At 45.0% G+C, this 27,790-nt stretch overlaps 1 protein-coding gene across 6 annotated transcripts in view; it reads right to left on the bottom strand.

Annotated features, from left to right (window-relative positions):
* FRMD1 (FERM domain containing 1) overlaps window positions 1-25,553 on the bottom strand; it is a 41,103-nt gene extending 15,550 nt beyond the window's left edge. For 2 of the 6 annotated variants that reach the window (XM_086877882.1, XM_086877885.1), the window contains exons 1-4: window positions 25,430-25,553; window positions 15,369-15,533; window positions 10,517-10,607; window positions 910-989 (exon numbers count right to left, since the gene is read on the bottom strand). In XM_086877882.1, the coding sequence (XP_086734008.1) occupies window positions 910-989; window positions 10,517-10,607; window positions 15,369-15,464 (267 nt within the window). In that variant the 5' untranslated portion in view covers window positions 15,465-15,533; window positions 25,430-25,553. Of the gene's footprint in view, window positions 1-909; window positions 990-10,516; window positions 10,608-15,368; window positions 15,534-19,532; window positions 19,584-25,337 lie in introns of those variants that run through there. The other 4 variants (XM_086877884.1, XM_086877887.1, XM_086877883.1 and 1 more) reach the window with 3 other exon arrangements.
* Between the last annotated feature and the right edge of the window lie 2,237 nt (window positions 25,554-27,790).

Below are 27,790 nucleotides of genomic sequence, written 5' to 3'. Positions count from 1 at the left end.
TCACAGAGCAACCTCAAAGCGTACCCCTCATCCTGAGGCAACCAGAAACACCTGCTGTGGGAAGCTCTCACTGGCTGGACAGACAGCCCCTCCCTCGGCATGACTCTGGCTGTTCTTGAAATAACTCTGTCGTTTGGGAAAAGCAGAGCACATGCTTGGGAATAAGAGAGATCCCCAAACCACACTAGTTATCTACAAACTTCTCTAAGCAGCAGAAATGGTTAGTGTGCCTACTCTGCAAAAGAAAACCCTTAAGCTAGATGGAAAAAGTAATTTACAACTTTTACAATGACCCAATTAAGATATTTGAAAGCAACTGCATACTATACTTTGTTCTAGACTATGGCCCCTCTGTTAATAACACACACAAACAGGCATTCTCATGTCTGAATGAACAGTATTAAACAATAACATTGTCTTTATTTCATATAGCTTTTCCCTCCCTTGTCAGGGCTAGCAAGCCTTAAAGAACTAGGACTCGTCTCAAACAAAATATCCTTCTCCTAACACAATCCTTTTGCACATACTCTGGGAAGAGCCACAGCTCGTCATTTCCCTCATACACAAAAAGTTATTTTAGGCTGTTTTGCTTAAGGATAAAAATGAGGTCTCCAGACTAAGATCCAGACTAAGTTCAAATGGAAAACTGACCAACTGACCTTCTCCACTTCTGCAGCAGCCAAGCAGCAACCATGTGGTAACTATTGCTCAAGTAAAGTTGTATAAGGGGCTGTTTAAGCTCTTTTAATTAATTGTACAGCTGTGCACAAGTCACTCCATCTTGCTACTGAAAATTATTCTGCAGATCATCTTCAAGAAATGCTCTATGGACCTTAGTTAAAGAGTTTTCATTTTACTGTGTAGTCCAACAAAAAAGCAGCAGCCTCCAAAATTAAACAGCTCTCTTACTTTGGTGGTCTCTTTCTTCCATTCCTTTGAAAAGTATTTGCTAAGCTTCTGCTCCAGGTCTATAAAAACATATTCATTATCTGAAAGATAAGAAAAAGGGGAATTCAATGTAAAATAATTGGAAATTTTTAGTCATTAAACATTTAGGTGACTCTACAAGTTATTTCCAAGCAACACATTTGCTCAACAGGGAACAAACAGGGCAGAAAAAAACAAAAAAGAAAAAAAGAGTACTCTTAAATACATGTGCTACTCCAGAGAGCATGGAGAGCATGGAAGAAAGGTCATTCACACCTTCAAGAGATGCTGAGTTAAAAGTTCCTGAACACCTTAGCTAGAAATGCAGAATTCCTGCTTTATGGTCAAGAAGCCACTTACAAAAAAGAGAAACATCTTACCCAGTTCATTGTAGTGCCAGCTTACCAGATTCAGTTTTTCATTATTATTAAACAAACAAGCCTTACCCAAGCTTGCATTCTGCCATCATGTAGTAGCACCATGGTCTAACATGGCAAAAGTAAATCAGCAGAGCTGGGTATTTGACAGGTTTCATCCTCTGCATGTGAAAGGGATCCTCTGAAAGGATGAGAAACAAGAGGACCAAACATAAACGCCTTCCTCAGAAGGTCTGGTGTGTCCTGCTCACACCCACCTTTTTTCATATAAAGAAAAGATGAATGAAAGGAAAAGAAACCTGGCCTACCTCAAAAGACTAAAGGACCAGGACTTGCTCTCCACCCTAGTGAGACTGAACAAGACACAGCCTGAATGGCACATCATCTTGAAAGAGGTTTGTGCTGCTTTCAAAGCTGATGTTTCATAACACTGCTTACCAATTATCAAATACAAACAACTCAGCCAGTGAAAGACTTTTTCCTGAGTCTTCAAGTCTCTTAAAAAAAAAAAAAGACAAGGCCTGACAGGTGTTTCAGGCTGCAGCAGCAATGCCAGCTGAACACATTTACCTGACCAGTCCTCTATTCTTTGATCTTGCTTAGGACAGTGTTTTGACAGGTGACACAAGTGCCAAAATGAAGAGCTTGCTCCTTAAACATGAAAGGAGCAGCAGTAAAAAGGGGAGGAGAGAAAAAAAAAAAAAAAAAAAAAGAACCCTCCACAAAACAAACTTCTGCCCCTTAAGACCAGCCCAGACTTCCAAATGAGATCCTGCACTCATGTCTGTATTATGGCAGACGCAGGCCTGGCATGGCCAGTGTTACAGTAGGTGTTGCAGTGTTACAGCAGATATTGAGGGGCCTCTGAGCTACCTCACAGCCACCCTTCCAAAGCATTCCAGATCCTTACAGGGGCAGATACAACAAATACTTTCTTTGCTGGCTTTCAAAAAACAAGCAAGCAAAACAGCCTCCTATCGCCACCTCCTTCAGCTCCCACCTCAAGTTAAAGAAACCACATCTGCTGCTATCCAGAACTGGCCCACACATCACATATTCTGTAAAATAGCAGTAACACTGGATACAAAAAAGGCAACATCCAAAAAAATCCTGTTTCTGTCTCCATGCTCCTTCCTGCATTATACTGCTTGCAGCTGTAAGACCTCTGTTTATCACGTTACTTGACATATCACATACAGAAACAAAATAGTATTTAACAGCACTATCAAAATGGCTACATGGAATTTCTGAAAGTGGTGGGAATTTACATGCTATAGCACACAAGATGACATGGAAGTCATTTTTGCTGTTTTGACAAGGAGAGAAAGAGGGTTTTTTTCATCACAGAGATTGCATCTTGTACCTGCCCCTTCACTTCTGTCTGTAAGATAGGGTGGCTGGGGGCTACACTGGCTCCAGCTCTTCCTTCTCTAGGTCCAGTAAAATCAGATAATCCTGCCTGGAAGAGGCTGATAGAAGCCCTAGTCAGTAAGAGAGAGAAGAGTTTGTCCATGTTAAGCTTGTCTCTGCCCCTCGTCAGCTGCCAAGCTGGTAAGCATCACTCCAGAAAGTTTTTCTTAAAAAGTAAGTAAAAGCTCATTTAGGGAATTAATTGCACAGCAAGTGACAGGAGTGAGATTACATGAGCATGCCACCCAGTCTCTCCCTGGGCTTTGGCAGTCCTGGAGAAGGGCAAACCCTCCACTGTGGGCTCCCCACCTGGCACCAGGTTGGTTGTGATGGCACAACAGTGCTGGGTAAAGTCTGTATCAGTTCTGCCAGGGCTGTGGTCTTCAGATAACACCTTGTTAAGAGGCTGTAACAAGTTCAAGAGTCAGTTTCCCTTTCTAGCTCAAGAATGATCCCATGCCCAGAGGCATTTAGAGAAATACATTCATTATTCCTCAATCAGGAGGGTAAAACTGCAACAGCAAACACAGTGACATACCCTGAACCACCCGATCACACCTGAATATTAGGTCAGAAAGGAAAAAGTGTGACAGAAGAGTTACATTACAGTAAAGCCATTTGTTACCCACACCCCCTCTTTATCTGTCATGTTAATTAGGTTAGAGATGATTTTGTGAGGGCATAGATGTCATACCTGAAGATTGCAGGTTATTACTAGGCCTACTGGGAGGTAAACCACAAGAATAAGCCAGGCTACAGGAGGACATCCTAATATATCTTCTCTTCTTGGGGGTCCCACTGCTCCCCAGCCCAGTTCAGCATCCTCCCTCTCATGTAAGAATGCAGCACTGCATTCCTCCTTAATGAAGTTAGTATTGCTGGAATGTCAGCCTGCAATATAAGCCTCCATCTACAAAAACAAAGAAGCATTTCCCTCTGCAGTCCTACTGCTTTGTGGATGGCTTTGTTTTGGTTTTTTTTCCTTACACTGGATTAGTGATGAAACCCCAAGAGATCTTTTCCCAGATGCTAGAACTATCTGCTTTGAAAATAAGCATCTCTAACAGATATGAGGGCACCAAACTGCAGCACCTCTGAGCAGTGCTGTAAAGGACAATATAGAAATGCACAGATGGCCCCCTTTCCAGGGAAGAATAAATTTGATCTGTGGATCCAAACAGGGCTGGATACTCAGCAGGTACAGACTGTCATTGCTTCCCTGGCCTTACCTGAAGGACAAGTGAAAGGTACTAGGAAGCTGACTGAGAAGCATGCACACATGAAAATACACTCTCATCCACCTGCAGCATGAATCTCATCTCAGCACTGTAGGTGATCTTACAAATACATCAGCTTCTCTTGAAAGGTTCCCTCATGTATGTATGTACAGATACCAGACCTGGCACAACTCACCAGTGCACTGCACTGCAATCCTGAGATATTATTCTGGACAGCCAGCTCCTTTGCAGTAAGGCAATTTGCACATTTCTCCCAATTTCACCTTTAAGAATTCTCAAATGAGATTGAAAGTTTACGCTACAAAAATCACATTCCAAAATAAGCAGTTACCAGAAATTAAAAACATTTCTACTATGCAAAATTAACTTAGCACATTTTATGTATTTAAAAAAATATAGGACATACATTGTTGCAAAAAAATAATGTGTCAGGTCCCCAGTTAGAAAAAAGTGACACAGTTCCAGTGAGTGACTTCTAATAGGCATTATTGACAATGCAGGAAAAATAGGAATAGAAAATTCCTGTATGGAATAGAAAATGGCTGTAATACAGCGTCAAATCAGTTCTGAGTCATTGTTAACCTAAAGGCCATTATTTTGCATTAACCAGTTCCTCCTCATCTCAATTTTTATGAAAAGTAAGTTCTCTGCATAAAAGCTAAGTAATGTCAAACGCCAAAAACCTGTTCTCCTCCTGTGCCCACTGTGGGCTAGGAGCACCAAGAAATTCCACAAAGGTGTCCTACCACAAGTCAGAGCTTAGGCCCCCTAGGCAGCCAGGAATATTCCATTAACAAATTTGGCTGAGTTATGTATATTTCAGCAATGCAACTAGACAGTCCAGAAGAATAGGACTGAAATAAAATATGAATTAGTGTGAAGCCAAATTTCCACATAGCAAGCATTTTCTGACTAAAAGAGAGGGGAAAAATTATCCATGGCTATTGCACTTAACTTTTCCCAGATGCTTCAAGAAACTTTGTGGCAACACCCCTACATCCCCTGAGGTGCAAGAGGAAAGACAGCAGGAGCAGGACAGAGGGATGCTGGGGTTAGGGGAGAGCTGAAGCTTAAAAAAATCCAAAAAACAACAAAACCCCACACTAAAAAATACCTCACAACACATGTTGTACACCTCACATAAACTGAATACCAGAATGGATTTTTTTTGTTCATTTATTGAAGGCGAGCTGGCTGCACACTCCTTTTGCACATTTATCTACCTAAGCTTCCAAGTATTAGTGATTTGGGAAAACCACTACCCACACAGAACCTGCTCCCACCACCTCTGCATAACTGCTCAATGCTCCTGTTTTTATCTTTCAAGCCAATAGAAAGAAATGTTGTCCACTTTATATGTGGTTGATTAGTTTACTAAAGGGTCTTAAAGAACCTGGTTGAGGATAACCTTGTGCTTTCAGCTTTAGCTGGAAAGTACATATATCCCAAGTGACGGGAAGAATCACAAGAGAGGCTAGGAGCAAAGCAAAGGAAGTCCTGGCTGAGGTCACTTTACCTGGGATGGACACAAGGTATATGGAGGGTAGCATCAAAGGAGACAATATCAAGGAGCCTGGGATCATGCGGTGTTAGGAACTGTTGAGGTCTTGTTGGGGGTTAGGTGTCCTTCCTTTTGTTCTGTCTCACCTATGGAATTTTTGCCCATTCCTGGTGGGGAAACCTGACTGCTGGTACTTATTGGATGCTTGAGAAACACAAATTGAGAAACAAAGAGTTCGGCTGGGCCCAAGGGGGAAGGGGGGCAGGAAAAAAGGGTGGGCGGGAGCAGCTGGTTTCTTCAGCTTCTCAGCTTCAGAGCAGAACTCTCGCTGGGAGCTGTTGCAGCTGGGAGAAGGGAATTCACCATCACCCAGATGGAGCTGCTGCTTCTTCTTCCTTCTTTGTCTGCGGGCCTCGCACCCCCTGCCCTGCCGGGATGTGGCAGTGCCAGCCCCACTGTGGAGCTTCTGATACATCTCTCTCTCACTCACCTGCCCGGGATTCCTACTCATCTCTGCTGTTCCAGCCGACTGTTCCTCAGAGCCCTGCAGGAGCACCAGGACTGCCCGCCCGAGGGGGTTTGTGAAAACAAAGCCTCTCCTCCATCTCTTCCCATCTCGACCAAGAAAGCTGTCACGAGGCCCCAGGTTCTGTTTTCTTGCTAATGCTGTAGTTATTGTTGTTTGTTTGCCTGGTTATACAAACTAGTAAAGAACTGTTGTTCCTATCCCCAGATCTCTGCCTGAGAGCCCCTTGATTTTCAAAATTATAGTAATTCGGAGGGAGAGGGGCTCCTGCCCTCTCTAGCAGATACCTGTCCTGCAAACCAAGACAGGTCTGAACACTGAGCTAAAGGCTCAGTCATTCCTGGTAATGGACAGGTACTGCAAGAATTTTATGTTGGTATCTTACATTCAACAACAAGGCAGGCCAAGGCATAGCTCTTCAGACTGCAGCAGTGTCATAAGGGATTCTTCTGCACAAGAGCTGCAGAACCATTTCTAGCACTGCTCATCCAGGGGAAAACAAACTCTTTGCAATTCTCAGGCAGGAGAGCACTTGGCAGGATGCTGCACTGATACTGAATGAGAAACGATTGACAGCAGGTACAGACAAAAAATTGCCTTCATAGGAAGAGACCATGCAAGTCCTTTCAAGGAGTACTTTATACTCTCTGGACATCTGAACCCCTGCAATTCCCTCTAGGTGGTTCATTTCTGCATGTGTTTTTCTTATATTGCATTTAACTCGTCTGAGGTACCAAAGTCACTGCAATAGAGTTGTACCTTAAGTTAGAGTACAAGATAAATTCATAAAGGAGATTCAACTATATAAGCAGATTTAAGAGAGGACAGGCAAAAAGCATGGATAGTGAGGAAGGACTGGTGTGTAGAAATTGTCATAAGGTATTTCAGTGAACTGTTGTTATTTGTCTCTTAAGAGACCCTTTGTTGTAAGAGATAGTCATGTAATATAAAGAAAGCCTGGTAGCATATTCTGTCCATGAACTTCAGGAACGGAGGATATACAGATATGCAGAAGAGTTAACTGGAGGTAGAGTGGTTTTGGCAGAGTTAATCACTGAGCTCCTTGGTAAGCAAGTGCTGGGAAGCGTGGGCCTGGCAGGGTGAACAGCCATAGCTTTAAAAAACAAAGCTTTGAAAATCATCCTTGAGGCATGGGAGCTGAAGCAAAAGGATTTGGTTTCCTAAGAAAGCCAGCCTAACAAACCTAAGAGGACACAGAGACAGTGGCAGGGTATAGGAGCTGCAGACTTGCTCCTTCCCAATTGAAGGCTTCCATCTGCTTAGGTCAAGCAAGGTTTGCTCCTACAAAGGCATCACCCCAAACTCAGGATCGAAGGGATCTTCGTTATAGCAACAAAGGAAGCTTGGCTGTTCTTTGTCTGCTGACAATCAGTTTTGTTTTAGAAGACTGAATGTGTTGCTGCACATACTTTCCGATAACAAGAGGGAAACCTCCCGCAGGGCACTGGATAAGGCTGACCCTGCAGGAGGATTTGCCATATAAGACCCAGCTGCTGAAGAAGCCTGTGGAACCAGATTGAACCTGGCAGGGTCACAGGATCTTTCAGTGAGCAAACTAGGAGTTAAAAAAAAAAGCAAAGAAAAAAAAAAAAAAAACAAAACACTTCAGCAGCAGGAGCACACAAGGTATAGCCTGCCTGATGATCCATGACAAAACTAGAAGAGCAACATGTCCCAAGGTTTGTAGGGCCTCCTATTAATGCACATTCCTGAACTTGATTTTCAAAGTGATCAACTTCTTACAGACACAAGTAGGGTTGTTTTTTTCTCCTCAGATATATTTGGTTGCAGCAGTTTTCCTCTTGTGAATAAGAAAACAGTTCAAGAGCAGAAGGGATGGAAAATTCTATCCTGACACTGTAACCCTTAATCCTGAAGCTTGCCCCTCAGCATCTGTAACAGCCAGAAGAGAAGGCAACATATTTAGGCATCAAATGCTGGGGAACTTGCTCTAAGACCTATAATTTAGATCTTACAGCATTGGTGGTTTGCAGCTTACATGGTGCTTTAAGCTTCTGTTTTCCTTTTTGCCACACTTCAGAGTTAAACTTCTGTTTATGATTAAGGACCCCAACCTCTCCCCCTCACACACATACTTACTATGAGACCAACTGAGCATTAGTGTATCTGTACAATGTCTGCAGGTCAAATGGGCTCCTAATCCAGATAATCCATGCAGTGTGATTGGCTACAGTTCTGTAGAAATCCTTTAATTTTCATTCTCTTGCTCCTGCTGACAGTCAGGGTTTTGTTGACAAATTAGCAGCAAAGTAATGGATGCAGGTGGATTAGAATACCTTGTTTTGCATGTGGCAGTATCAGATCACCAAAAAGAAATACACACTAAGAAACTGGGAAAGATATTATCATTGAAACAGGGTGTCTGTTTTTTTTAAAAAAATGTCTTCTTGAAGCTGCAGCACAGAGGTGAAAGCTTCATGGAGAGGATTACCTTGCTCAAAAATGCTTTCTCTCTGTTTTTTGGATACCTAGCTCAGCCTCTCCTGACAGGCCAGGCCCAGGCCTCCCTTTCAGAGCATCTGTGGGGTGCACACTGACTTGCCACTCAAGCAAGGCAGTCAACTTAAGCACCCACAAGGCAACCTTGAGAATGCAAAACTTACCCAGGCCTCCCCACAACCTGGCCTGAGAGCTTCCTTTTTTTGAGATGATAGCTTGTTGTGAAGCCAAAAATCCCTGACAGGCAGGCAATGCTTTAAAGGCTAGTTTCAAATGCCAGACTCAAAGTGCTACATTTGCTATAGAAGCAAGACCTCAGCTACCACAGTCTGTTGACCAAAACAAGGAGGAGAGAAACCAAGTTGTGGAACAGAAGTAGTATTTCCTTTCAGGAAAGCAAATAACCAGCCCCCAAAACAAACAAAAAAGAGATATTAATTCTGGCTATTGCACTCTTGCAACTCTTTTCCTTGACTTATTAAGAGCTTTCTGGAAGAATTAGCTGCTATAAAAAGGAAAAATACTTTCATGAAGTGAGAAGACTATTTCCACTTAAAGCTGTGGACAATATACTCTAAAGTCTAGCCAGAACAGCTCTATTATGCTCTTTGGGATGGGTGGTTACAATGCATTTCCAACAGGTTGAGAAGCATCTGCCACAACAGGGTATTTTGTGACCAGAACCCCTGTGCTTGACAGGGTGAAGCAAATTGCTTCACAGAAAAGGTGTGAGGGAAGGAAAAAGCAGGGTATGGAAAAAATGAAACAAAAAATATATGAAGGGGGGAAAAAGTGAAAGAAACACAGGAAGAACAAGAGAAGAATTCAAAGAAAAAAGGAATGAAATTTTCCCTGTCTTACAGGAGAGGACAGGGGTTTCAATTTCAGCCAAGATGCCCTGTAAGTGGAATACGCAAAACCTGGTGTTAAAAAATGTCACAAAGAGGATGACTCAAACACAGATGATTTGTGAAAAAAGTTAAGAGCATTCAGGTCTCCTCTCATTAAAAAAAAAACAAAAACTTGTGCTGGTTTAAAGCACAGGTTTATTAGGTTTCAGGAATCTCTTGGAGACTCTGCAAACCTTATGGAGATAAAAAGCTTATGTTCCTCTCAGTTTGAATGCTGCACTCAAAGAAAGCAGTTCTTACAGAATGAGAGCATAAAGGAAATGAGACAAACTTGGGAAAAAAACCCTTATTTTATCCTACTTATTTATAAAGAGGCAAAAGAAACCTTATTTAGAAAGACTTTTAAAAGACTACTGTAATTCCAACGAAATATCTAGAACTGCAGTAGTAAATAACACACTTGAAAAAAGTTTCTGGAGGAGAAGTCTTTCAGTGCTTTTGGTACTGGGGGGAAAGAAGATAAACAAGACAACCTATCCATTTCTAATTACTAAGAGCTGAGGTGTGGGAGGGAATGCCAATGCTTACACCACATCAGAAATATGATCTCTTATATCAATTTGCTTCTTTAAGGCATCATCTTAACACCAATTCCTGGCTAATACTAAGCCATAAGACCACGCAAACTGGACTTTAATTCATTGACTAAGAAGTTTTGTATTTCCTGTGTGATATTTCAAAACCCAGTGTGTCCCACAGATGCATTCAGTCCTTTACAATCATTTGTATTTCCTGCCCAGTGCCACATTCTTAGTGTGTGACTTCAGACGATAAGTAACACTTTCAGCCTCAAAGTCCTTTTAAAATCCACCTCCTGTTCAATACCTATAGTTTGGAATATAGTAACAAATATGTTGACTAGCAACTCCCACTTCAGGAGAGAAAGCAAGCCCCACAAAGAGGTGGAATCTAAGAACAAAGGTGGAGAACAAAAGCCCCCCCCCTTTACTCAATTTGTCTGCCCACATACCAAAGATCAAAAGAGCTCTGGGAAGGCTCTGCATAATCTACATACTTTGTGACCTTATTACAATCAAATTCCCCCCGCAGGCACAGCCACTGTGTATATATGCACACACTGTAAATACACAAGCGGGTCTGTGGATGTTTGCCAAGTCACTTGCTCGTGCACTGAGTTTGCTTACTTTTAACAATGCTGAGGCCAAAGAAGTGAGGCTCTTTAATCTTCACTAAATCACAAACTTGCTGAAAGAGCTCCTGTCCAGTGGCTTTGACCTGAAAGACACAACCAGTACAACATTACAGATGGCTTACACACCTGGATGGAGCAACTCTTCTAAAGAACTCTAAAGAAGAGTTCTAAACTCTAAAGAAGAGTTGCAGACCAATACATGCAGACCAAGACCAAAGCAAATACCCAAACACAACCACACCAGAGAACATGCTTTGTTTTCAGTACTATTGCTATTATCATAGAATAATAATCATTAATATTTACTGCTCTCTTGCAGATTCTTCTTTGAGAAAAGAAAACAAAAAACCAAAAGTTTTCATTCAGGGGAACCAGGAAAAAAGTACTCAAACACAAGACTTTGAGTAGCTCATAGGTTAGAGATGTGGTTGTTCTGTACCCCACACAGAAGAGCTTGTTCTGCCTCCTGCTGACTTCTAGTCACACAGCCATCAACATCTTCATCTTTGGCAGCTGTAACCAAAACCCTCTAAGCCCCTTCCTGTTTCCCTGCACACTGAGACCTTCCAATACCCCTGCCTCCTGTAATGCTCAGACTCCCCCAGAAGGAGCATGGTTCTGGATAACTTCTGGACCTGGATGTGTACTACGATTGGAAGATTCCCCCACTAAGCGTGTCCCCATCTAAAGCCTCATTTCCCTCTGTCCTTCTGCACCATCCCAGGAGTACTGACAGACAAACCACAGGCACAGACAGAAACCCCAGAGAGGCATGGAGGAAGGAGTTCAGAGGAAAGAGCAGATGGGGAGAACAGAACAGCACTGACACAGACAACCTCAGCTCAGGCCATGGTGCAGCCAGCTGCAGCTGCAAAATGGGCCAGGACCTTGGAATTTCATTACCCCACTGCTGGATGATGCAGATTAGCAGTGCCAGGAGCAGCTGTCTGCAGGGGTATAGTGCAGTGTTACCTACCGAGCAACAAAGATGACAAGGCAGAAGTCGACTGCTTAACTCTCCTACAAACCAATCACCATCCTTATTTTTCAGGCTCTTTAAGTGTAGGTGTGCCACACACCCCAGAAACTGGCTTTCACTCGCCTCCCTGCCCCAGGATGTACCATGTCACTAGACAAGGACAATGGGAAACAGGAGGTCATTTAAGTACTCATTTTCTTCTATTTGACAAGGCATCAGTAGCCAGACACTCACTACTGTTTTATCAGGAGCTTTGAAGCCTGCACTATACCAGTGCAAACATGTGTAAGCTTTGAGCAGGGAGGAGGCAGCGCACAGTTCTGATAAGACCCAAACCCACATCTGGGTCTTATTATGAGTCTCCATGTGAGACTGCACCCTTTCAGTCTCACACCTAGATCAGTGTTTGGTCAGACACCAAGAACACACATTTGGAAGGCAAAGTTGGGCACAGAGCAGTCTCCTTTGCCAAAGAAGCAAACTCTGAGCATGTTCTCCTACCTGGGAAGGATTTGCTAAGAAAGATGTGACCTACCTCTAGCCAGAATGGTTATGGACATGAAAGAGTCACTGGCAGCACGTGACTCTGTGTAAATGCTACACAATGGGATGAATTTTCTAAGTGGCAAGCTTTCATACCTAAGGGAAGTAAAACCTGCTTTAAGATACTTAATTCTAGGGAACTGAGCACTTCAAGTGACAGTTTTGTGGCACTCAGCTCTAAACAGTGATTTAGGCAGATTTCTTGCACAGCAGGTATGCTACTACCACCATGTCCATTCTCCTCTTGGCACTTCCCTTCTGTATCAAGTTCTACTCCCAGCCTTAAAGGCTATGCAGTACCAATTACACTTGAAATTGCTGCTCCCTCATCCTACTTTCCCCTCTGCTCAAAGCAACCAATACTTCCCTTTGCATTTTTCATCTGGGTGCTTCTCTTTGGACTTTCCTCCCTGTGCATATGGTTCCTGTGCCAAGATTGATCTCAGAATGCTATGATTCATTCCTTCCACTGATACTCAGCTTTGCCCCATGTCAGGCTCAGGGCTTCTTTACATGTGATATTTAGTCCAAAGTGAAATCAATTGCAAGTTTACAGAAGGTAATTCCAAGGTCATTCTGTGTACAAATATTCACCTGCATTGGTTACCTGTATCTATTTTTCTTGGTACATATGCTTTGAAACATCAGCTTTCCTGTTCACAGAACAACTGAAAGACTTTAGACCTATGTTTGCCATTCACCAACACACAGGACCTCACCAGACCCTCTGCTCCAAAAATTTCTCCCACTTTGCCTTGCCCTCCTCAGTGCAGCTGGTGAGCTGCAGCATCCACTAGTCCCCCTCACTGCTCTGCTTCTCCTCATGCTCACAGCTGGTCCCAAGAAGGCAGTTTTACTCCTCACCATCCCCCCAGATTCATTGTACATTCAGAAAGGTAGACATGGAAGCTAATTAAGAGATATTTGATTGTGGGGGAAGAGAATTTAAAATAGCTCCTGCTCGTCCTTCTTCAGCACCACTATCTGTGAATGGTGTATGACAAGGCCATTTTAAAGAGCAAGCTTCAATCTATATGTGACCACATAAAACACATACAGGTAAACTCTTATCTGGAAGGGTGGAATTTATATGGGAGGGGGAGGGAGGACTTACCTGCATAAACACTGTGCTTATCATGGGAAGGATCTATAATTTATTCTGCTGGAAAGATAACCATTCCTACCTACCTCTCTGAGCTGCAAGCTTGTTTAGTATTTGCATTCCACACTGAAGAGGTTAAAAGGCTTTGGAAATCTTTAGTAGTGGCATTATTATTCTAATAAATGCACAAAGTATCATCTGTGGTCGTGCTAATTACATTTGGGTTCTATCAACATCACTAGAAAATTGCCTTGATGTTTCTTTAAAACAGAAAGATCGCTCCAGCTGTGAAATCTTAATTTTTGTTGATGTTTTGAATGAGTGTTGTGGTAAAGTCAGAAGCCAAATGAAAAGCTGTTTCTGGTGACTTGCCCAGCTGTAACAGGTCATGTTTCACTCTCTATGCAATTAGGACACAACTGTGTGTTGAGGTCTCATGTTTTGGCCCAGGCAGCTATTCCCTTTCACACACAGGCATCTCCAAGTACATGCTTTCCCAATTTCCCAGACACGAAGGAAAGGGGTATCAGAAACTACAAGGGTGAATGTCTTTAAAAGGAACACAAAGGGGTGCTGCAGAGGATTCCTCTGCAACGTGGTCATGCACAAGGCACCCCTGCTTTGTGGAAGGGCAGCAGGCTAGGACAGGACAGGGGAACAGGAGGGGACACAGCACTTTTCCTCTGTCCCTGTCAGCTCCAAAAGACCATTTCTTATGCTTATTAAATATTTTGGAGGTATTAAAAAAGACATGCAGATGTAGCATTTAGGAACCTGGTTTAGTGGTGGACTTGGCAACGTAATGTTTATGGCTGGACTCGATCTTAAGAATCTTTCTCACCCCAAATTCATTTTACAATAAACTGCAGGTTTTCATGATTTACCAGAGCATGACCCAGTGGTGAAGGAACAGCTGCATGCTCCATTCAGGCAGAGGCACAGTGTGGAGCAGTGATGGTGACAGCCCTGCTGGCTCACTGCCCTCCTGCACACCAGCCTGCACCTTCCCCCTGGCCAGCCAGCTCTGCTATCTCCCATCTTTAGCCTCCCAGATAAGAGCTATAAGAAGGTGAGATTTAGGGTCAGCTGAAACAGACCATTACCCAGGCCTGTACACCTGCTGCCAAGAACTTAATTAAATCATCGTTTTCTGCCGCGCACAAAAGCCAGCAGATCGCAGAAGCCTTCTGGGGCAGTGGATGGGCTGGGTTTGAACCAGTAACCTAGAAGCAGAGCGTCCCAGATTTTTCTCTTAAAGCTTTATTCCATCCAGCCCTTGAGGCTGTTTCAGTTAAGGACGCTACACTTACACACAGCAGGTAGGAAAATTCCGGCACGGATTTTGAAGATTAGCACGCATAGTTTCAAAAGCCACTGCTTCAACCAAGTACTTAAAATAACAGTTCACCTCAACTGTCTTCTCCCCCTCCTCATCCCCAAGCAGGGGAGAAAACCTACCCAAAACAAAGCCAGATCTCCCCAGCCCACACATGAGTGCGTGCACACGCTCACTAGAGAGCACTTATCTTTGAGACTCGCTTGTCCTCTGAACGCCAAGTGCCTCTTGTCAGCTCAGTTTCTCACAAGTTCAAGGAGCAGCCGGCGTTGCACAAAGAGGCACCGTGCTGTGCAGACACCGTGCCACCCTGGGCTGCCAGCTGAGCTGGCCTTGCTGTCACTCACCCACACTTCCAGATATTTGAGGCAGCAATCAAAGAAATGAAGCGACTTACCTCGATATTTCTGTGTGTACGAGCTCTCAAGAAGAAGGAAAATGCCCCACCCTCAATGGCTGTTTGCCTTAGACTCTTTGAAGGGATCTGCAGGCTACCAAAACCAGGGATAGCTGGACTCTTTACAAGAGCAAACTGTTATACATTGGGTACACTTGCTAAGTAATCAAGGTATTTCAGGTTCAATTTTTAAAAAATTGTTGGATTATTATGAGCAGCAAAACCATTCAGAGATAATAAAAAGTAAATAACAACTTTTATTTACTTTTAAAAAGAGCAGAGGAGACCCCCACCCTACAACAGAGCCATGACTTTTAACGAACTCTGCAAATGAGTTGAAGCTGCCCAATTAGAAAATGGAGCACCAATTACCCTAAGCTGGCTAATAGCCTTTCGGTCAGCAGACCAGCACCAGGCTTTTGGGAGAACAATGGGAGTTAACAAAACTGAACCGTGGCCGCGATGCAGCGACCTCCCGGCCACTCACCCCGACGGCCAGGCTGAGCTGCTCGCGCGTGGGCAGGAAGACGCAGACGCTCCGGATCTCTGGATGCATCCTGCCTGCCAGCAGTGTCCTGCTCATGGTGGGCAGCTCCACAGGGGCTGGGGTGTCCTCTCCTGACAGGTGTCAGGCTCCCTTCATCCCATGTACCTGTTGAAAAGGCGAGAGCATCAGTGCCGTGCTCCTGTTGGCACTGGGAGCAGCTCACAGCACGCGTGTGATGAGATGTGTAAAAACAAAAACACTCCCAACAGTCATCCATTTTCCAGGGCCAGTCAGTATTTCCACCAGCATCACAGCAGAAACCAGGCAGTGTCAACCTCTCAAACAGCTTGAAAGTCCCAGGAGAGTGCCATAAAGCAATGAGATCTCCCTGGAATAACAAACCAGACTCAAGGTTTCCAGACTCGTTTAAGTGACAAGGCAGGTGGCACCATGGGCCATTGCCTGAAAACACCCATGACATGGGGGAGTGCCCCATCCTTCAGCCAGGCACCTTGCTCACTCCCAAAGCAGAGATTTCAGTGCACTGTCAACAGTTAGTGCAGAGAACTTCATCTGTGCTGTCCTCCCCCTCACTCCGTCCCTACTCCCTGGGAAACCACTGCCTGAAATCCTCTACAACTCAACTCAAAGGAGGAGGTGGAACACAAACTCAAAAGGCTGAGCCACTGGATAACACCTTTTGTGAGGTAAGCACTGCCCTCCTCTCAAGGACTGAGCCCAGCCTGCACAAGCATCTTAGAGCTGAAGTTCAGGTATTAACAGAAATAAGAGATGGAAGCTTTCTTTGCAGCCATATGCAGAGTAGCCGATATCATCTTGAGTTAACAGCTAGGTGAGACAGTTTTCTCAGCAACCTGTAGCATTTTATGTATAGCCCTCTCCTCTCCATTGCTCTCAGCATTCCTCTCAGGAAGTATCCTGTGGCACCTGGTGAATCCATCAGGAAGGGGAGAGGCTCCTCGAGGGTGGGTTAGGTATCAATGCCAGCAGAGACCGAAACCAGCAAGACACCAACCACGGGGTCCACTCCATCCCCATACAAGATTTGATGTAAGGGTTGACTCCCTTCCACCAGCAACACCTGGCTGCTCACCAGCAGCACAGCAACAGAGGTGCTGCTGCCTGGTGCCTGCCCCAAAGTCCCCACACACCTGGGGACAGGCCCAGACCCCAGCAAGGGCAGCCCAATGCTCTGGTTCTGGTAGTGCCACCCTCTCCCACCAGCCACGGCCCAGACCACCTTCAGGGGACAGGCTGTGAAGGGAGCCATGGGCTTTTCCTTCTCCCTCCACAGTGCATAAAAGATGAGGGCTCACAAGTGGCAGGGAAGCAGGCCATGTTACGCTGACACACAACACATATAAATGTATGTGCATGTACATGTGTGCACCACATGTAAGTTTAAAAAGCATTTTGTGTTTAAAATCGTGCTTGTCCTGACTCAGGAGAAAATTATGGCAGAAGCAAATTCTTGTGTGGGAGATGGGAAAAGCAAACAATAATGTAGAGTACAGCAAATAGAACTTGGATTTTATCCCTCTCCTTTCAACTCTGTACTCAAGCATCTTTTTTTTAAAAAAAATTATTTTCTTAAAGCAAATACACGATAGATCCAGGAGTGTCCTTTTGCAAATATAGAAGCTGTTCCATGCACCTCCCTCCCCGAGCCAGCATATAAAATGCTTCTTAATAAAGCAATTTTTGATTCAAGTTATGTAGAGCATTCCTTATAAGAAAGAAGTAGACAAAAAATACAGACAAGGAGGTTATTAAAGTATTTTTCAGAAAAAGTATTTAGTTTAACAAAACTTAGGAGGTTTAAAAAGACTGCTCTAAACTAAAAGCAAGTGAGAAAAAAACATTTGACTTTAAGTGACAGGTGAAAGCTGCTATTAACTGAAATATTAAGAGGAAAATCCTGATTTATCTTCTCTTATTGAAATAATTATACTGACATGCTCTCTTAGGCTCTGGACTACACACTATTAACAACTGCATATAAATTACAGATGTCTACAGAATGACTTGAGGGCAACAGGTCACCACTATTATTGCCAGCTGATGTAATTCATGCCATAAACTTTATCAACAGCATAAAGATCATGGAGTATGAACTTTTCAGCATCAGGAGGTTTATCTTAATTGTCAAACGGCTGCACTGGCCAGTACACGTTCCCTCACACAGAGGGATGTCACAGCCAATGAAGACATTAATGAGGCTCAAAATGGAACTGAAAATAGGAGAAAAAAATGACCATAAGAAAACAAACACGTGCACACAGATTCCTTTGGACAGCTGAAGAAACTGACTCCCACTTCCCCACAGCCTCTATAATAAAAAGTTTCTGGAGAGAAGTTTTTTTCCCACACCTGCTATTTCCATTTGAATTTTTAAGAGAACAGCTGTGGACTCTCAGAACAGGGAAGTGAGAAAGGCAGAAGAGAAGGCCTTTTTCTTCTTATGATTCAAAACAAATGAGCCTGTGGACCCCCTCACGATAGGTAAAGGGTTAAAGAAAAATGTCCTTAATCTGAAGGGGGAGGTCAAACACAAGCCCAGCTCAACCTTCTCTTCTTTAGAGGTATGTTAGGATGTGATAAAACATTATGAATCATTAACTTGCTAGCAATGCATGTTTACACCTTTACTTTTTTTTAAAAAAAAAAAGTTGTGAGTCAGGAGTAACTGCCCAATGAAAACAAGTGACCAGAAGGAATGCTCTTACTTAAACATACACAATTTCAGACTGCCCATATGCCATTCTTTTGTTTACCAGATTCCAACCTCTTAACCTCAATTAAACCATAAAAGCTCCAGCAAATGCACTGCAGATGAATTAATAAAAGCTGAAGTCAATCATCAGCCTCTGGGACACTCTACAGGTTGTTTGTTTTTGTGGTGTTGCGCTTTTTTTAAAATAACATCACTTCATGTTTTAGCTCCTGCAGAAGTGCATTTTGAGTTGTAATTGCTTGGTCAAAGGCCCAGCAAGTCTATCAATTAAAACAGTCAAAGGCACTGTTTACCCCAAAGGGATGTCCCCAGTATTTGTATACTTCTAGTATCAGACAGGAAGGCTTATTAGTGTCCAGAGTGGTGGCACAGCTTATTTAGCAGTGTTTGTTTTACCTAAACACACATGCAGAGGATCTTTGGAAAACATGCCTGTCATTAACTCCAAGCCCTCTCTCACTAAGCAACTCAAACATGGTCATAAAAACTCAATTAAATCTTCCCCTCCTCTCTCCACAGACCCTCAAGCTGCCTCCCAGCACAGGGCCAGAACCTCAGCTGGGTCAAAGCAGGAATGGATGAGGTTTGCCCCAGCAAGGTGGGTAAGAGCAGCAGAGCCCTCCAGGGGAGGAAGAGGAGTTGAATGAGAAGGAAGGAGCTTTTTGCTTCAGGTACCAACAGGATGGCTCACTGAAACACCTCACACCCCCACCATATACCAAATGACACAAGGATGTCCTGCCAACACTCAATTTGGGGCCTGCCACCAACAGACTGTCTGGAAGAAGGTCTCATCCAGACAGCATGTGGGTTCTCGTAATGAATGCCACTGTATTTTACACACCAGTTCGTAACACCACAGCAACTTGGGTCCTAATTCTCATTTCAGCCTCTAGCTACAACTACAATCACATCTCAAGGGGATAAAGGGAATAGATGAACGAGCCATAACTAACCAGAGTAGCAAAGCAGAACAAAGTTCTTATCGATCAAGAAAAATCACAGGTAATTCTGTGCTTCTCTCACAAACACCTGGATACATGCTCCTTAAGGTTTATTACAGTAAAACATCTGCTTTTTCTAGAGCTGACAGAGAATGAGCACCGAGCATCTTCCTGATGAAACCTTACCACAGTGGGCCTACAGCCTCTCATCAAAAATTATCCAGAAACATTAAGACTCTTCTTAATATTTTCCAGACATCATCCAGAGATGTCTTAGGCTTCTAAGAACACTAGACTCTTGGGCTGCAGTTTCACAAACAGCTTAAGCAGCTTTAATCAAGGCTATCCTGCAGCAAGACACACAGACAACTGCCTGGAAACAAATCTGCCTTTGGCAGCAACCCACACTTGGGCTGCCTTGTACTCGTGATGAAACACAATCGTAAAACTGAAAACTCCCCTCACCTTCCAGGTATTTTGTCCCCTCAGATGCACACTGTAGGGCACCAGTACTATCTGCAAAAGAGAGTAATAAAGGCCCTGAGCAAGTAAAAGAAGTCATGATGGCATGTATAAGCCCTTCTCAGCAATTTTAAAAAGCTCCACCCACCTCCTTTGACTAACCCCTGCAATGATGAAAATTTCTCTGAGAAGATGCATCAGCCAGGAAGGAGCGGAAACAAAGTTGCTTGTCAGGGCAGAAAACGAGATTGAAGTTAAATAGCTTTATGTCATGGCTGTAAGATGATGTGAAAAGTGCCACTTGTGACCAGCAGTCAGGACAACTAGGTCACATCCTGCAGCAAATTCCCAGAAGCACATTGACTTTTCAAATGTGTCTACCTCAGCATCATTCCAGGACCAGCACAACACATCCAAGGGCAAAGATGCCACAGGGAGGTAAGGTATCGAATTCAGTATCCACACACTGCTTTTGGGGTAAAATACATACCTGTCTTCAAACACTGCACACTACTTCATAGGAAACCCCTGTTCAAAGCCACAGAGCAAGGAATACCAAGACACCTCCCAGCCACGTGGGTGCTCTGAAGAACTGGATTTCAGAACCCGTGCTGTTTGGCTGCAGGCAGGTGCAACACTGACAGCAGAGACAACTGGATCCAGCCCACAGGAGATGCAACCACAGCAGGCTCTCTGCACCTGGTCAGGTGTGACCACAGTCCCCTCACACAGCAGGGATGTGGGCCTGGCCCCCACACTTCCTTTAGGCTTTTTCAAGAGATGCAATGCAAGAAGCCTTCAAAAACTCCAGGGCTGTGAACCCATGCAGATGTGACAGATGGGGAAATCATTGAGCATTGGTCTCTTTCTTCCTGTACAAGCAACACTCCTTGGTGACACAGCTTTAACAACAGCAAGAAAAATGCCTTCTCCCTAGTCTTCATTGCAGGATTAGATGCAGCTCTTAGGCATGACTGCTCAGGCTCCCCACCTTAGTGCTATAAAGTCTTCCTGCCCCACATCAAGCAGCACAAATGAATCCCAGAACAGGAAACATGCTCCAGTGCTTGTAACTCTTCTGCTCTGCACCCCCACACAATGTGCTCAGGAAGAAGGGATGTCCCAAAACTCTGCAGATACCATCCCTAACCTGGGACCATGCTGCTACGACACTCTGCAGGCTGCCCTAGTCCTTGAGCTCAAAGACAGGGACAACTCTCCTAACCCAGGGATGGTGGCATTCTCTTGCAGCCAAATAAAAGTGACTCATGTTTTTTGGGTGCACTAATTAGTCCTCAAGGAGAGGAAAAAATGCTTAACAAAGGCCAGAGCTCCAAAGGAGGTGCTCCTGCAGCACATGGAAGTGCAAGGGCAGGGCAGCAATGGCAGCACCACGCAGGGTAGCTGCCACGCTTCCATCCACCTCTCCCACGGGATGAAAAACACTCCTCAGCAGTTTGCTCCCTTTGAGGACAGCACAACATAAATCACTTTATGAACTTAATATTTAGCTGAAACAAAACTGAGTTCAGGAGCTCTTTGAAAGATACAGACAATGAGTATTAAAGGCTTCAGGCAAAAAGGGATGAATTAGGATTTCACAGGGATTATGTCTTTCCATCGTTTTTAAGTGATGGAAAGTGGCTTTGAATCTTTGTACACAAAAACAGGCAGCTTTAAAAATACATTATTTATTCAGTACTACATGCAAAATGTAGCAATGTACATATTTTAAAGAACACCCAAACAGTAATGTCTGCATCTAGAGTGTACAATTCCTTCCCAGCATGCTTTTTTACCTGGGAAGACAAACAATCATCTTGTGGCAAGATCAGTGGATCAACTGATCCTTCCTTTTCTCTGACTGGTAAAAGCAGTAGTATGTACCCTATTGCATCTGACTACTGACATGCAGTTTCTCATTGCAATGAATTTCATTACTGCTGCGTAATCTACTAATGGACTTGTTTATTGAATACCAATCACTTACAAGTTTTCCTCATTCTTCATAAATTTAAGTTTAAGAGTAAGTGGTAATTTAAGGTATCAATTGGCCTAGGCAACTGCAGAAGCACAAGAAAGAACCAGCAAAATATGGCATTGGGCATGAGCCAGCCTCAGTATCCATTACACCTCACACAGAGCAGCTGCAAAGGAAGTCTGGTCAGAAATGCCAAGCTCCCTTTTCTCAGCTGGATCCACAACACACATCACATGAGATCCTGCAAAAGTTCAGAGAAGTGAATTGCTGGAATAGCCATTCAGTAATAGCAACCTTGTCACCTCTCAAACACACCAGAAAGTCTCTTTTGAGATGGACCCTGAGGGAAATCTCATTTATGGGCGTACATATGCACAGCCGGGAGTGCAGTAAAGACAGTGCCAGTCCAGGACCCTGGTGTAAGAACAAAACTAGATACTTCAATTTAGCACTCCAGTGCCTGGCAATTCTGCCTTGTAAATTGTAGATCTTTACTAAAGACCATTCATCTTTTCTATCTCTGAGAAACAGGAGAATCAAAGTACAGGCAGCAAGTTCTTTACAATAAGCAAAAGCCAGGCTTCTTTCACAGGCACTGCAACTGTCAGGAAACTTTGGAAGAGCAGGAGAGCAGCAGAAAGACCTGGTCTCTCTACTGGTAGCTCAGAAGAGAAGCATCTATACTGTGTAAATTGCAAATGCATTACACTTCCTGACCCAAAACCGTATCAGTTAATTCTCCAACTGGAAACATATTTCATTTTTAGTCTACTAAGGCTATAAACAGGATTTCTCCCAAGGGGATCCATTATACTCTTGCCTCAAGCACAACAGATGAGAGATATTCTTCTACAAGCCTGTCTTTGCGCAAGTTATTTTACAGGGATAGTATTTTTTCACTTGAGCTAGGCTGGACTGATTTGGAATGTGTCCCTAAGACTCCAAAAGTCTGCTGCAGAACCGTCCAAAAATTTCTTCATTTCTATCCTCACCAAGATCTTGTAACAGTTATAGAAGCAGCAGACTACAAACTATTTATTAAATAAATAAAGAGCAAAGGATAATTATAATTTCACAAGCAATACCTTGAGTTGCAAGGCAAATAAGGAGCAACAGACTTTTTTTTTTTTTAAACAATGTAACAAATTCTTCTGAGTAGGAATAGCTTTGCTACCAGTAATAACCACGTAAAAAAAAAAAAAAAAATAAATTGGCTTGTGTCCCCTGAGGAAGGGGAAAGTCCACTGCTGATCTCATTGCATTTGAATCACTATCTAAATATTCACACTAACCAGGCAGCTGCTGCATCAGTTTGCTTCTAACTTTTCCCCCCTCAAGTGTATAGCTAGTCTTGAAAATATTCAGAGCAGAGAAGAATGCTGATTTATGTGAAGTGGACAAAAGGGATAGATAAAACTCCACCTGGAACACAGCTTGCCTCTGCTACAACTGCGAAAATGCCAATCTGCCAATACCTTGATAAAATTAACACAAACAGCAGGGTCTTTATGATTAGTTGCTGCACTCAGCACTGCCAGACATCAACTTTAGCAAAGCAGTAGGGAAGACACAGACAATAAAATAATCTGAACAAAAAAACCCCTCAGCCTTATAGAGTGCTGCATTTTTGAGGTGATGCTGAATTGTGCAAAAAGAGGAAATAGAGTGGGATAAAAAAGAAAACGCAAATGTAAGAAATGTTTTAACAAGAAGCAAATTATCTTCCCCTGCGATTCTCCAGGGAGCAGCTCCTCCTTCTCAGAGGATCTTGTTTAGGCCAAGCCCACCGTTTGTGCACAGCCACTAACCACACACTACGAATTAAGGTACCACTGCTTGACACCACCAAGATAATCAAGCAGTAACAGGGGACTTTCTGCAAGAAAAGCAGTGTAACCCCGGAGCACAGTAAGCATGCAGGTCATTTACACGTCTCACTTTGGAGGAACAGTAGGGCAACGACTTTACTACAAAAGCCAGCTGATAGAGAGCTAATCACTGGATTCACATGCTCTTTACCTGCAGTGTTGGGAAGAGTGCTGTAGCCTTAAGGTACTATCAGCTTTGGATTTTTAAAAAAACAAACTAAAATATAACAAACAAAAAAAAAACCCCAAAAAATCACCCATAAAAAACCCCTAAATTATATGGCCCTCACTTGGGTCTAAAAACTTCTGTCAAAAAAAGGCTTAGATGAGAAAACCACATGTAAATCTACATGGTTTTGGTGTTACTGGTGTATATCCCATTTTATCAAGTTCATATAGAAAGAAATCTAGTTAACAACAACACAAATTCTAAGGGGAAAAAAGAAACTGTCCAAAAAAGTACAGACAGTATTTTATAAGTAGTATTTTATACAACTCATGTTCTTCAACAGCATTGTGAAGACTTATTTTTTTGTCTTACTCTTTTTTGTTTCCTCCCTTCTTTTCTTCCTTAAGGTGATCTCTACGAGAAACACAACTTCCCCCCTTAGATTCCATTATTTTCTGATTTGGCACTTCTTATCTGAAGCCAAAACACAGGCTACTACATAGACTCCCACCACCACCAGTGCTGAAACCAGAACACTTTGATTAAGAGTGTTTAATTGTACAATTAAATGGGAGGAAAACAACAGTGAGGCCAAGGCATTCTGTTGTCATTCCAAATTTTCCAGGAACAAAATAAAAATTTTAAAAAAGCTAAATTAATGGGTCACCAATGTTCAAACAGTTGTGGTTTGTTGATTTGGGTTTTTAAAAACGTTTTTGAAGTATTTATTGTCAGGGCCCGGGCATCACAGCGGTCCTCTAAGAAGGGACAATGTTCAGACGGTGTGCTATTTTTCTGGTGCGGTGGAAAAACACAGATGTGCATTTTAAATGCCACAGGGGAGTTAACCTGAGAGCCTGTCACTGCCGAACAGCGGGAGAAACATCCCTCGATGCAGACGATGACGACTTCTCAGCGCAGGAAACCCAAGGCCTTTCCCTGCCAATCGTTACCGAAAAAGAATTCCAGGGGGTGAGGGAACAACGAGGTAAGGAGACTTTTGCCTTTCTGACGCCCAGCCCTTCTCCCGCAGGCGCGCACCTGCAGGTAGGGCTGCTCCCAAGTCCCTCACAGCTGACAGACCACCCAGACCAGCCCCACCAGATGCCTCCAGCCCCTCTCCCCCGGGGCTGCCCCACGGAAGGAGGCGGCCCAGCTGCTGCACCACAGAAGGGGGACCCGCCGGGCCGTGTCCCTGTCGCTGTCCCTCGGCACCTGCGGGGCAGGTGGCGGCCAACCGAGCACCAGCTGGGACGCGTCCCACACTCGTGCCATCCGTCCCACGGCAGCTCTCTGGGCCACAGCCAGCCGCCTCGGGTGTCTCCCGTCACAGCCGGCGTATTGCCGATCCCGCCCCGGCATCACCCCATCATCCAGCACCGGCGAGACTCCCCGGCGGTGCCCGGACCACGACGCCGAGGGACGGATAAGTTACCACGACCCCGGGCTCCTCCAGAGCCCCACTCCCTCCTGTCCCCGCCGTGTGCCCGGGAGCAGCAGCAGCAGCAGCAGCCGGGAGCGGCAGGGACACCCACGGCCGTGACGGGAAAACCCCCTGACAACGTGACACGGCCGGAATCGCTCCGGCCGAAGCTCGCACCGCCCAGCCAGCCACAAAGTTGTAAATACACTTTCGCAGCCGCTGCCCCGCGGCACGGAGCCCCTCCCGGCTCCGCGGGCAGCGCGGCCCCGTCCCGCCGCCCTCGCCGCACCGCTGCCCGCCCCGGGCTCAGCTCGCACCGCTCCCAGCCGGGACCCGTCCCCCTCGCCTTTGTCCCCCGGCTGCTCACCGGCACCGCGCCGCCGCGGGGGCCCCGGGGAAACGCGGGGGCCCCGGGACACCCCCTCGCCGCTGTCCCGAGAGCGGAGCCCGCGGACTCACCGCGGGCCGGCCCCCGCCGCGGAGCTCCTGCGGCCGCCCCGCTGCAGCAGCACCCAGCGCCAGGCAGGCAGCGGGGCAGCGGCGGGCGCTCGCCGGAGCCCTGCGGGAGGAGCGGCGCTGGGGCGGGGCCAGGCGGGGCGGCACACGGGGAGGGGAAGCTGCGGGGGCGGGCCGGGCCCGGCCCTGTCTGCCGGGGAAGCTGCGGGGACAGATGCCCTGCCTGCGGTGGCGAGGGGTGCTGGCGGGGCTGCCAGGCGGTTTTGGTTTTGGTGGCTATTCCGTCCACCGTACTGGCAGCAGTGAAGTTTGCGTAGGGGAGATTGCAATTATGAGTGACGGCAGCAAGTCGCTGGGACTCGGTCCGGGTGGCTGTGCCGCAGCCGGGTTAACTGGGCGATGCTGGCAGGGGGAGATGGCACAAAGCGTAAAGAGGTGCAGGGTAAGAGTCGGGATCGGATCTGGGAGCTCCTCGCCTGGAGTTTCGGGCGCTGGCAGCCACAGTGCTCGAGAGGGAGGTGCTGTGCTGCACGCATGGCATAAACCTTCTTGTTTCCCTCCCTCCCTCCCTCTTCTGTGTTATAATCTGCTTTTTAATGTGGCAACTTTCTGCAAGAAGGCGGACATCATCTCGAGTTCTCCCTCACGAGTAGGTTGTTGCTCAATTTCCCCACACATCCAGTGAGGGTGCAGCCGGCATGGGAGCTGGGCTATAAGGGGAGCAGGCGGGAAGGCTTTTGCACAGTGTCGCACAACTCCATAGCAAAAAAATTGAGATTTGCCCAGGAGGAACCACAAGAGTGAGTCTGACTTGCTGTTCTGCCATGGCCACCTGACAGAGTGATGTGAGCAGGTCACCAGGTCACCTGTACTTATGCCTCGGGTCTTAATCTTGCATTTTAGGTTGGCCGTGAGACTGGCTAAAACCTCAGCCTTGCTGGCACGGATAATAAAGAGGACAGCTTACTTTTGCCTCTTCACAGCTGGACTGTAACAGTGGGGCTGCTCTGTGAGCAGAGGGAACATCTCATCCCACAACAGTCTTCTGAGAGAAAATATCGGTGTCTTACTGAGCAAATGGACAGGCACCCCATTTGAGGAATGGCTCCAAGGCTGTGGGTCCTAACTGAATAGACAACTCCCAATGGCCCAGCTGAAGTCTTTCGTGGCTTGTCCTTTTGTTAAGCCAAGGCTGATCTGTGTAGTTGCCCTCTGAGCATGCTGTCTGTTTCCAATGCTGTTCTGAGGTGCTTAATGTGTGGTTTCACAGGCAGCTGACTTGGCATGACATCTTCCTTCTGTCCACAGAAACATGTCACACTGTCCATTTTTATTATTTTTATTCTTTACCATCTTCTGTCTCCTTCACTCCCTTTGCTCATAGCTGTAGCACCTTCATTAAGATAGCTCTGGAGCACTTCAGATTGCTAAACTCATCAATCTCACAAAATGGACAGAAAAGTCACAGGTTTTTGTGGTTTGTTTTTTTTTTCCCCCGTAAGAGTGGTGTGCAGTGTTACTGGATTGGATTGTCTCATGGAGTGGTCCAGCCAGTGCTGGAGTCAGCATCTTGTAATATCAGCATCTTGTAATATCACCTAATCTTCATCATTTATCTTCCAGCATGCATTTGCAGGATTGAGTGCAAGGGCACGGAATCTAGTGCCCAAGTGTAGGCTCTTTTGTTGAACCTGTTCTTATTTAACCTGCCCTGTACCATGCATAAAGCCCGCAGTGGAGCCAGCACAGTAGTCTGGCCACAGTAGGACTTTCTGTCGTGCTCTGACAGTTAGTGGAGAACTTGAAATGTTAGCAAACAGCTCTGAACAGTTGCTGCATTCTTCTAGGTTTTGATCATTTGAAAAAGAAAATGTTACAGTAGCTTACAAACTCGTGGCTCCAGTTTGTGACAAGGTGCTTTAGCTATCACAGGAGGGAAGCACCATGTCTAGGCTGCCGAGACAGGGGTGTGCTCATGGCACACCACCTTAACCTGCTCTCCTCATCACTAGAATCCTTAGGGCTGTTCCCTTCACACAGAACCTGAGCAGGAGAGTAAGAAAAGTGTGGGTCATGTGCAGGTGATGTTCCCAGTGTAGCTGTGACCATAATGGAATATAGGAGGGAATGTCAGGTACTGTTACCTTAATTGGAAGTATAGTAATTATCACACATAGCTGGTCTTCTAGGATTGTGTGTCACCCTAGAGAAAACAAGCTGCATTTTGAGAAACATCAGGACTGCAGGAAAACTGAGATAGTGTGAGCCTGTTTGTTTTTGAAGGAGACATCAAAGTGTTGGAGTCTGAAGATATCTGTGTTCCAAGGAAATACCAATGCAAGTTTTCAAAGCATCAGCTCCAGC

The sequence above is a fragment of the Cyanistes caeruleus genome, chromosome 2 (genome assembly GCF_971803275.1).
Source record: "Cyanistes caeruleus chromosome 2, bCyaCae1.hap1.1, whole genome shotgun sequence".
Taxonomy (NCBI): Eukaryota; Metazoa; Chordata; class Aves; order Passeriformes; family Paridae; genus Cyanistes; species Cyanistes caeruleus.
Note: the sequence above shows the minus strand (reverse complement) of the source record. Positions and strands in the feature narration are given on the sequence as shown.